The 12,135-nt window shown below is 43.1% G+C and overlaps 1 protein-coding gene across 1 annotated transcript in view; it reads left to right on the top strand.

Annotated features, from left to right (window-relative positions):
* Window positions 1-11,628: 11,628 nt before the first annotated feature.
* LOC104158386 (receptor tyrosine-protein kinase erbB-4-like) overlaps window positions 11,629-12,135 on the top strand; it is a gene marked incomplete at its 5' end in the record, with an annotated part of 30,376 nt that continues 29,869 nt past the window's right edge. Inside the window, one exon of the mRNA XM_009696016.1 lies at window positions 11,629-11,784. Within this exon, the coding sequence (XP_009694318.1) occupies window positions 11,629-11,784 (156 nt within the window). The remainder of the gene's footprint in view (window positions 11,785-12,135) is intronic.

Raw genomic sequence — 12,135 nt, forward strand, 5'->3', positions numbered from 1 at the left:
CAAGAAAGCTGTCTGAAAAATGTGGGTTTGTAACTGAGCGAAGACAGGTGTTATATTGAATCGGGGATTCCTGAGCCCTAGGAGCAGTCCCTGCCTCTGCCCCAACACTGCTGATCTTGGGCAAGTCATTTCATCTTTCTCCTTCTAAAACACAGCTTTGTTTATTAAGTGTTTTATTTATTTATGATATTACTAAGTTTATTAACATAGAGTGGGGTTTTTCATTAGAATCTCACCTCCTGGGAGCAGGGGAAAGCTCGTGTTGTGGATATGCGCCATTCTTTGCTCAGCAGGGGCCCCGACGTGGGCTGGCAGCTCCGGGTGTATGATCAGCTGCTCCGTATTTTGTGCCTTGCATGCTAACACTGCTGGGCTGTGGAGGGGTAGTAGGGATGGGGGTTCTGACAGACAGAAACCAGCAACAAAAATGCCTTTCTCCAGCCCCTGACCGACTGCTTCTGAACCCATGCAAATTCGATCTTTCACGTTAATTAAGGATTCATCAGGTTGCAAGGGGTAGTCTTCGGGTGGTTGTTGTTAAAGTCGGGTGATTGAATTTATCAGTTACTGCTGGATCCCCAGAGTGACCTCTGGGAGTTACAAAGTGCACTTCTCCCTCCATTAGATGTTTGCTGGATCCCATCTTCATGCTGGTGATTTTGCTTTGTCTTAAGACTATTGTCTAGAAAACCAGCGCAGTAACTCCAAAGCCTCTAAATGCTTACCCCAAGTCCTCCTGTTTAACCAACTTGAAACAAATAGCATATAATTTATTAAGGGCTTATAAAGGTGAGAATATTGCAGTTCAGTCAGATGCAGGGCGTAGCCATGAAAGGTCACAGTTCTTACCGTGTTCTTTGAAGTGCCGGAGAATTTCTAATGTGTTTGCGCTGTGGCTGCATTCGTTCTGAACCTGAGGGAAGGCTGTGCTTGTATCTGTTAATCTGGAGGTTCCTTATTAATAGGCTGCACACTTCATTGATTTTTAATTAATTTCTGAAGAGACACAGAGGATAAGTGCTGCAGCCCACAGACATCTCTGTACTTATTGCAGTCCACATCTCTATTGATCGCCTGCCTAAGGAGCAGAAGTAATCCATTTTAAATACACTTTCTTGGAGAGAGTGAATGCACCACACAATATACTCTCCCAATTGTAATTGTATTGGCAAGAGGTCAGTGGCTGGGGTGGGGGAAAGGCAGCCCGTTGTTTAGTATGCTGCTGGCCCTCCAAGGGCAGCCTTCTCTCCAGGCTTCGTTTCAAGAAAGCCAAGCTATCTCCCTCATGGGCAGTTTGTAACTGCAGAGTATTTAGAAGAAGAACTGGTCGCAGCTCCACTGTTGAAGTTGCACTGGGAGCTCCTTTATAGGACAGGTTGAGCCTGCCTGCCTTTTCCGAGGAAGGAGCTGGAGCTAGTCTAACTGTAGCAATTAGTCTTAAGAGAGAAGAATAGCATTCAAAAGGCCCTTTCAAATCATTAACGTGCAGATACTTCTCTCTTTGGTTGCCACTTTGAAGAGCATCAAACGCTTTCCAGGAGTATGTGATCCAGTGGGAGCTGAAACCTGAAGTCTCTGAGCACTCCCCAAATCAGAGGATAGGTATGTTCCTCCTGCTGGCATGTGTAGCACAGGTTACTAGGATTCGCTTTTGTAACAGTAATTCACAGTCTTTTGTCATAAGGACTGTGTTCTGCCAGCCTCTTAACTGTAGTTGCTTTGCAATGAGTGTTTATTGCCCAGCAAGGAGAGTTTTGCAGTAATAAGTTTGTTATTTAGGCAGTTAGTTTTTATTTAAAGGCTGCTTTTACAGAAAAAGGTGTTGAGAACACATAGCTGCAGTTGCAGCCAAAACAGTGCTCAGTACTTCTGTGCTTCCTGGACAAAGGTGAGTTGTGTTAGCATTAGCGGACGCGGCAAGCGTTAAATTCTGACTCACAGAGCCCGGGCCCTGTGGTCCATCTGGGGAACGGGGTCCCTGCGGTGGAACAGAAATCTGTGTCTGAACAGTTAGTCTTTTTCTTACACAGGGACCGTCAGTACATCTCTGCCTTGCTTTTTTCTCTTCCTCCATGGGGCAATTCCCCCAAAGGACAGTCTCTTGAAAACACCTGACTCGTTTGTGTGCTCACCTCCAGAAGCCCTTGTGAGAAGCGGATACCGCAGAGCTAGCAGGGAGGCGTCAGATGCTAAGTACCTTAGCAAAGTGTTGGGGGTGACCCTTTACCCATGAGTCCCTGACTTTATTAAAGTTTTTCCTATTACAGCTCTTGGTCCTGTTCAGTAATTGGAGCATCAGAAACTCTCTTGGTGTGTCTCTGCTGCAACGTGTATTTGTGCATCGCATCTACGTTGGCCTAGTGAGGAGCAGAGGCAAAGAGCTGTATCCAGGTTACTATGTCCTCACCGGTGATATGCTTATTATAAGCCCAGCTACAATTTCACTCGCCTCTTTGGGCTGCAGTACCGTAAGCTGAGCTGTGATTTTCTTCAGAGATTACAGGGAACATCCCTGTCCTTTTGAGCACTTTGGGAACAGGGAGAAGGTACTGCAGGAGACTAATGTAGCCTGGCATAGGAGAGCACCTTGCACCCAGCTGTCTTAAGGAAGCACTGTGGCAATAGTCTTGAGTTAATTGCAAAATGGAGATTAGATGCAACTCCACAGTTCCCTCCCTCAGGGATGTCATTCATAAGAACGAACCTTTTTTTTTTTCTCCTGTCCTGAACAGCCCATGTAGCAGCTGCACAGATGTGACTGTAGGTAGGACCAGAACTTGGAGGCACGTGTAGTATGAGCAGTGTTGAAATAGCTGTTTTGCATCTCATTGCTTATGCTACTTAATGTATTTATATAACATCTTTCATCAGAAGAACATGAAGTGCTTCACAGACTCTTTATGTTCAGCACCACCTAATCTAGATATCTGCATAATTTGCAGGAGCCAGTGAGACAACTCTCACTTTTCGCAGGATTTCAAAGGACACGTTTGATGATGACAGTGGAACAAACTCCCCTTCTGGTGATGCCCGAGGAACTCCAAAACACACTCAGGATAGATAACTTAATTTTAAGCACCCCACAACCTCAGAATCTTGAACCAGTCATTTATCTGTGCTCTGAAAGGGTGAGAAGACACACCTGAGATTTTAATTTAGGATTGCAGTGGGTCTGGGCCCATCAAAGTGTCTGCTCAGCCCAGTCAATTAAGTCTTGAAATGTCATAAGCTTATGAACATACTTCTCTTGTTTCTTTCTACTCTTTCTCCCTTTATGAATCACCTGTCATTTGGGAATAGCCTGCATTTTTCCTGTAATTCTTATCTAAACTTTAGCCTCATAGCCAACTTCCCTTTTGTTTCTTGACTTTGTTTTGACCTGTTATGCTTTAGCGTCTTTTTTATTTTGTGTCTTGGGCCATAGCTCAGCAGTGCAGTAAATCAGGCTTTAGGATTCCTATTACTGGAACAAATACAGTGCAGCAGCCACATGATGCAGAGCAAAGATCTGATGTAGACTTTTTTTTTCCAGACTTGTTCTTTCGGTGAGTAACCAGCATGTTTATACTGCCACAGGTAGCCTTTGTCCTCCTGTGGTTCATATGAAGCCAGATCATCTCGATTTTGTGCTTCAGCTGAATCAGTGAATGTGTGATCACACTCCCATGCGTGAGCAGAAAGAATTTGTACTTGTGGGTGATCCACAAGTGGAGAGACGTAAGAAAATGTGTGATCACACTCCCATGTGTGAGCAGAAAGAATTTGTACTTCTGGGTGATCCACAAGTGGAGAGACGTAAGACTAACTGGTGTGCAAAACATCACCGCTAGCTCTTTCCACGGCAGAAGTAGCTTGAGTTACCTGTGCAGGAGTTGTATTTGCCCTGGTTATCCTTCCGTAGGGGTAATAACCCAGCTGCACTGGGATCCTGCCTCTTAAGTCAAGTACAAATAGATAATCTTGGGCTTGCTTCTGTGTACTCTATACTGTGTAGTCCGAAACCATTTAGCAATGTCACAGCAGGACTGTGAGAAAAGGGATATATTAGCAGGCATGAATACACAGCATCCACACTGCTGGTGTCACACCAGCTTGGAGTACAGCTCTAGCAAAGTTTCAGTTGTCTGGTCCTGGTCAGGTGGACAGGTCCAAAGCGGCTGTAGGAGAATCCAGCTCGGTATATCAGCTTTGTATCCTAAGGCTGCGTCTAAAGACGACCAGCTTGAGATAGGAGTGCTTTTACCCCAGGATACAGCTTGTTACTGGCGAATAGCACATTGCTTCAAACTCAAGTAAACTCTGGAGAAGAGAAGCCTTGAGCGACAGCGCTTAGTCAAGGGAACAGGAGATGGGAAGAAATATATTACTATCACACAGGCTGTCTTTGTCTACTGTTTACCAAAAAGAGAGTGAGCTATTAACTTACCCTATATAAATGGGAAGTAATTGAACACCTAAATATTTGGGGTTATATCACAGCCCAGGATGCAGGAATGGGCCTCCCTTGCCAGCTTTACCGGAGCTGGCAGAACTCCAGACATTTTCAGAAATCCTTGGCGGAGGTGTGCATAGCACAAGGTGCGAGTCCCCAGCTCAGTCTGGCAGCTTTGGACTGAAATAGTTAGCACCCTTCGCTTCCCCTTGGCTGTGAGGATGACCTCCAGTCCCAGCTCCCAGGCAGGCCTCCGTAGGAAATCACACCTCTGCAGCTGAGTCAGTGTATTTCAGAGCAGTGTCAGTTTTTCCCTCCCACAGCTATCTCTGGAGTAACAGCTACTTAGATGATTCTGGTTGCTCCTGACAACAAAGGGCACTGCGTTTTCCTTGAAAGCGCATTTATCCCCAGGTAAAATTACACTTTTTCCATGGGGTAAGCGGGGGAAAAGATGATCATTTGAGACTCTCTGTAGTGATTCCTGTTATTAAGCGAGCCTCAAGTTATTAGGATGAAAAGAGGGCAGTCTCCAAGACTGGAGATTAATGTCCGTGAGGTTTGAGTTGGACTTGAAATTTTCTTCCTTCACATACCTATTTGATGAATCTGCCATGTGTGCTGGCTTTGATAGGTGGAAGTTATTATCGAAGAAAGGCAGGCTGCTCTTAAATTCTGGATGGGGTAAGATCAACATTCCCTCTATGTACGGAGATAATAATGTTTATCATAGAAAACAGCAAGAGGTCACACTGAGAAAAAGGTGTTTATAGTACATCTGCTGTCTGCTGGTATTGCTGAAGTGATTGGGGCAAGTGAAGGTCTTTACACTTATATTTTAATTTGAATTGTCTTCCAAAATGATGTCTTGCATCGTGCAAAGACATATGTTTATACTTAAACTTTAGTTAGTGATTCAACACACTTCAGTTCATCTCTGGTAATTATCCGAAAGGGACTTTGCACTTAATGACTTATATACCTGCTTAAATTCTGTCCGGAGTAATAAACACCTATTTTCTGGAAATGAGGTACAGGCACCTAATGGCAAGAGCTTTGAGACAAGGCTCACGCAATTCAAAGACTTGAACATTCCCTGAATGGCAGCTGTCACCTTTGAAACGAATCCAGAAGCATCCTCAGTGGGGAGGTGGGACTCTGAGCAGTCCAGAAAAGTGAAGGAAATCAAACAAGAGCATCTGAAACAGTCTGTGCTTGCAACTCTTACACTCTGAGCTGTACAAATGGAGGCTGTGCTCAAAAACTACCCTCAGGAACTGGGAGACAAATGACAGCAGCAGAAAGTAACACTGGTAGTAAAGTAAGAAAACAGCAAATTATGACCATGTCTTAGAGGCAGGAGATACCAGGGGACAAACCCATAACTTTCCAGAAAAGCTTCGTCTTGCTTTTTAAAAACATCCCTTTATTCTTTTATTTCCACCACCGGCCCGCCTTTGATGATACTCCTCTGTAGATGTCTGCAGCACCAGAAGTCCTAATACTTTATGAACCTAATTTAACACTTTCTACTGCAGTTCAGCACTTGGAAAGATCAGAAAGCTGTCCCGCCTCATTGTCTTCTCTCCTCCCGTGGATTTTTAGACATGAGTCTCCTTTCCACTGTCCCACTGCAGTTGGTTGCTGGCACGTGTTATCTCATTTTGAGGTCTGCCATTTTTCTTGTAAAAAGAGCATGAGCATACCTGACCGTACCTGAAATGCCTATACCCAATCCGTCTATCCATGGTCTCGGAGACTTCACAAACACTCCGTAATAAAATTGGGAAAGACTTTCTTCTTTTATCGCTCTTAATGACTAACTTTTAGTCTGTTCAACAAGATGGGTTTTGTTCTCTGTTATTTCTAGCCAGCTCCGAGAGTAAACCGATGGGTAGAGAGCAGGATTCACCTCAGCTAGTAAAACTGCTGATTTTTTTTCCCGCTAGTTATCACCTAGAAAACTATCCAGGCTGAAAAGTGACAGGCAGGAAATTCTCCCTGGTGTTAAGCTCCTAGTGACCATTTACATCTTTCCTGACCACCTCCCTTCTTTGAACAAAGCCGTCTTGGCTTATTACAAGCCTGTTCTACCCCTCAGCATTGCGAATAGTTTCCCTGGTGCTGTTGCAAGCCTTGTATGAAATGTATGAGCACGTGGGCAGGTCAGGTTAGCAATCGTGTAGGCAAGGATAAAAGACCTTTAACACCAATCGAAGTCCTGGCGAGGGCGTTTGTGTCTGCTTCTGAAAGGAGAATTTGCATTTTCACAGCTGCACAAACACAGGGGTAGAAGGGCTCTAGGGTACAGGCGATTTTACTGCTATGTGTGTCTCAGTAAAGATCCATATAGCCCAGGTTTGTCTTCGTACGTGACTCCGGTACTGGGTGAGGGTAAGGGGTGAGGTTGTGAAAGATAAAAGGCTCTTCTTCGCTCATCCTGAAGTTCCAGAGGGGTTTCCTCAACTTATCTGTGTTACAGCTGTTTGCAGTGGCTGTTTGACTTCTTAATAGCATTAGGCACTGATTCAGAGAGTGATTTTATGTTAAGGGATCCTAGCAGTAATTGCATTTCTAATGACATTCGCTGTGAAGAAACCTCTGTCGTGACTGTGATGAGGAAGTGTCAGTGACGGGTAGGTCATGGCTGATTCTTGTGTTGGCGTGAGATGAATCTGGGCTCAGAGATAATGGGATAACTGATCCTTAAGGCTTAATGTGGAACTTTTTCCTCTCGATGGTTTCAGCATAAAAGTCCCAGCCTATTGTGGATGTTCTTATGCATATACTAGAGTATGAGTTTTCTTATTGTCTGGACGTTTTATACTTTGATAATTATATGGGATCTGCATAGCTTTAATTTAGACAAGTCCTGAAGGGCGCTTCATTTCCCCGGCCTCGCATATCACACTGCAAATGGCACAGTGTAGTGTCTTTTGGGTCGGGCTTTAAAGTGTCATTTTTACAAACAGATCTCTTTCCATTGTCACAGTCTAGGGTCACTTGTAGTTTTGTCTTGTAACTCTCATAAAATGTCCTCTTGATATTTGATCATGGGCTTGTTGGGTGGTGGTGGCATTTTTTTTGGTATCATACGTCTGTGTCATGTAAAAAAGGAGAGATTAATATAGATCACTTTTCCTGCCAGGTTCAAAAATGCCTTCAAGTGATGATTCTTGGCATAGTGTATGTTTAGACAGTATTGCTACAGTGAATACTGTAGGATTTCCATTTTTAGTTTGTTTTCCTTCTGCTTGTATAATCTCATTTATTGAAAATATATACATTTATATACCTTTTTTCTTACACTGCCACGGTCCACCTTTAAAACTTGTTGAGGGGGTATGAGGAAAATCAAACATGTTTACACTGGGTATTCCTAAGAGGATTTACATTTCTGCCGGTTGTGGACCTGCAGAGGATTTTGTAACTGTCAACCCTACATGGGTTGTTTCTAGCTTTGCAGATAACACAGGTGGGAAAAAGCCCTGAGAAGCTTGTTTGACAGAGGTGAAGTAAACTGTAAGTACAATGATACACAGACAGCTATTTTCTACCCTCTTTCTGGATAGAAAAGAAAACCAGGGTGGAAAAGAAAACCAGGTGTGTTATTGGTTAGGAGCAGTATTCAAGTTGGTGATTACATATCTTTCTAGTTCGTGAGAGTATGAGTTAGTTTGAATAAAATATAAACTTACCAAGATGATATTAAATAATAGGACAAGATTGAAATAAATGGGAATGAATGAGTAGAATAAACAGTGAAACATCCTAAAGTGTTAGCCTACATCTTTAAAAAGTGCTTGGAAATTAAATATCTAGAGAAGGTAAAATAAGACGAAGGAGGCGTGGTTAAGGGTTTGATTGATTAACTCTTCCAATGAAGGATGTTTCTGGATGCCTTACCATCCATTCCTGCCATCGTTAGCTACAGGCAGGACACTGAGGCCTTGGTACAAGTCATCTGTTTTGATTTTAACAAGACGGAAATTACATTTCTTCATTTCTGCCAAAAGAAATCTGCAATATCTTCATATCATTTCAGTGCTGATAGGTGCAAATGAATCTATTAAAAATGACAATTTTATTTTGGCCTAATGTATTCTGATACGAATAGAAATCTCTCATCAAATTCTCTGGGTTCTTGTGTCCTTACCAGATTCTGCCCACAAAAAATCTGTTGGCAGGTTTGGACCTTTCTTTTCTCCCCCCGAGCCCCACATTATTTTGAGATATTGAGAATTTTGACCAAATAAGGATATTGGAAGTTACCTCAAATCTAAGATGTTTTAGAAGTATTTCTGTTCATTCTAAAAATTTGAAATATTTCCTAAACTAAGTAGAAAGGAAGCATAATGAGCACCTTGAGACTTTTTGTTTGGGGAGGAGCTCTTTTGCAGTGCAAGGTGCAAGAGTGAAGAGAGGTGCTTAATGCTGTGAAAGGTGGAGGAAGAGATTGTGAGCTGCAGCAGAGAAGTGTTTGGAGGAAGCACAAGGGCACCCATCTGTTTGCACGAAGGCAATCCTGGCTTCAAGGGCAGCACTTTCAGGAACTGCAAAGGACCAGCATAATTTTAGATGTGCGAGGAACGACTATGCGGTATATTTAAGGGCACTCTGAAGCCACCCTTAAGATTAGATTCACTGTCTGTAAGAGCAGCAAAGCTGAACATGTGGTTGTAGGCCAGAGACCGCTCCACAAAGTATGCAGAGCCCGGCATGCCCTGTTCTGCCCAACACAGCCAGGGCATGCTGCTCTCTCAGTGGCTTCCTGAGGCACGTCCAGACAGGGTAGTTGACTCCTACCTGCAGACATCTCAGCAGGCTGGCTGCAAGAGCGCCGGGGACAGGGACGTGAGACCAGGAGGTTGCTGTACTCCACCTACTTCCCAGAGTACTTGCTATGAGCAACGTTGACACTGCCTTGAAGCCCTTTCTGGTTACTGTTCAGTTAGAGATGTGAAGCAGGATTTATATGAATTCCCAATCTGTCTGAATTTTACAGGGCCACTTTTGTGGTTGCTTTTCCTCTATTACACGACGTCATTGCTATTGACTGTGTTGTCTTTTCCTGATTGGATTTCTTCAGATGGTAATTCTTGTGCCTCTGGTTTCATGGTGTGTTTGTTGTGTGACTGACTCACTGTTGTGGTGGTTTAACCCCAGCTGGCAACTAAGTACCACCCAGCCGCTCACTCACTCCTCCCTGCTTCGCCCCTGGTGGGACAGGGACTGGAAAAAGATAAAACCTGTGGGTTGAGATAAGAACAGTTTAATAATGGAAATAAAATATAACAATAATTATAATGATAATTGTAATGAAAGGGAGATAACAAAGAGAGAGGAATAAAACCCAAGACACATGATGCCCAGCCCGTCCCCAAGCAGCAAACGGCCCCTCCCGGCCAACTCCCCCAGTTTCTATACTGGCCATGACGCCCTATGGTATGGAATATCCCTTGGGCTGGTTGGGGTCGGCTGTCCGGGCCGTGCTCCCTCCCAGCTCCTTGTGCCCCTCCTCGCTGGCAGAGCACGGGAAACTCAAAAGTCCTTGACTGAGGGTAAGCCCTGCTCAGCAACAACTAAACCATCCCTGTGGTATCAACATTATTCTCACCCTAAATCCAAACTACAGCACGGTACCAGCTACTAGGAAGAAAATTAACTCTATCCCAGCCAACAGGAGGGCGTGTTTGCTTCAACTGGCCATGCTTTTAAAAAATAATTCCATTTGCTTTGTGCCAAAAAGTCCCTGTGCCCCCTTTCAAACCACCGTCATGTTGACTGCAGCAAAGCCTACCACATTAAAAATGAAATAGTATTTATGCCAAATGTTCTCCCACATATTTTCAAACCTTTTAGCGGTGTTTGCACTGAAATTTTTCACCTAAAAGCCACAGCAGTTCAGAGCTCCACTTGATGCTTTTTGTAAAGACATCCACTTTCTGTCAAGAAAGGGTTACATTCTGGCCCAGTGACGGGGAGTGATGGCTTACCCATACGTATTGTCCTCCTGGTATATATGGGCATAGGTACATGTGAGCTGCTTATGCTGTGAAAGGGAATAAAATCTGGCCCATGATACTGAGTAATCTGGTTATTTTAATCACTACCTGTGACTCTCTGAATTACCATCTGTATAATGGGATAATATGATCTCTTTGGTATTCAGCAATGACTTTTTAAAATTACCATATATATTATACAGAGCTAATACATTAAGAGATACCTAAAGGGTAATTATCAAGTGTGTAATTTCATCTCTAGGTTCTTATAATGATGGTTAATGTCATAAATACCTTTTAATGAAATTATAGGCTTGTAATGCTGCCTGACTATCCTTTGCGGGTCATATAATTAGTAAGACCAAGCTTTGGTGTTCATCTCAGTGTCACAAAGCATCATGCAAACTTCCATACTGATGGTAGATGGTTAGTCTCTCATCAGAGTAAGAATAAGGTTAAGGCCAAGCAGCTTGAGTGTATGTTACCTTATCTATAAAGGCAGCTGGATGGGCTTGTTAACAAAAGTACTTCTAACAGAATATGTATGCTCATAAAAAAAAATGACCATTGATCTAGTGTCTTATTATAATTACTACGTGCAAAATTTTAAGGGAGTGAAAAGGCAAGTGTGTTGCAGCACTTGGAATAAAGAATTGTTTTCCTTCTAATCCACTGAGGGTAGTGAAAATTTGTGTCCAACTTAAAACGCATTTGGAGATGGATAAGAAGCTTCATCTTGAATTGAAGACACTTGCCTGGAATGTAGAAGAGCTGGGATTGTTTCCCAGTCTGGTCTAATTTCTGTGGGGCTCTAAGTTGATTGTTTTTTATCGTCTTCAGATTTCCTCTCTGAAAATAAGGTCCGTAATATTTCTTCTCTTTGTTGTATGTTTCCAGATTTTAAACTCGCTGGAGCAAAGGAGATATCTATGTGGTTTTTTGTTGTTTTTTTTTTCCTTTGGCAATTACCATATAATCTTATAGAATTGTTCACATTGAAAGGAACCTGAGGTCATCTAATCCCACCTCCTGCTCAGAGCAAGGGCAGTGTTGAACTTCTGCCCTCTAGGCCGTTTTCTTATTGTGAATACTAATAAGGGAACCAGAAATTTTACATGTCAACAGTGAAAAGTAGTTCTAAAAAATCACATAAGAATCATTAAGATTATTTTGCTGTTCTTTGTCCTTCAGGGAATGATGTACCTGGAAGAGAGGAGACTTGTCCACCGGGACTTGGCAGCCCGTAATGTCTTGGTGAAGTCACCAAACCATGTGAAGATCACTGACTTTGGCTTGGCCAGACTTTTGGAAGGGGATGAAAAGGAGTATAATGCTGATGGAGGGAAGGTGAGTACTGAACACATCTGGAAGTGGATGTATCACACTGTGACAAACCTCCTGAAGTTACTCTTTAGTTAGGGCAGTGTATCCCTATGGGACTATTAGCTATGTTAAGAAAGTCTGTCAGTGACTTAGCAAACCCCTGTCTTCTAGAAGAACTGTGTTGTGACAGCAAACATAAAAGCTGCTCATTTTTTGCTCAGTGAGCTTCTCCAGGTGCCGAAATATAATTGTCTGAACAGTTTTCACACTCAGAGTTAGGTTTTGTTCATATGCTCCATTTTAAGTCTTGTTTTGAAGACTTCTGAAGTCAGTTCAACGACTGACGGATGTTCTAGGGAATTCCTTCCAAGCCCA

The sequence above is a fragment of the Cariama cristata genome, unplaced genomic scaffold (assembly GCF_000690535.1).
Source record: "Cariama cristata isolate BGI_N322 unplaced genomic scaffold, ASM69053v1 scaffold11692, whole genome shotgun sequence".
In the NCBI taxonomy this organism is placed as follows: domain Eukaryota; kingdom Metazoa; phylum Chordata; class Aves; order Cariamiformes; family Cariamidae; genus Cariama; species Cariama cristata.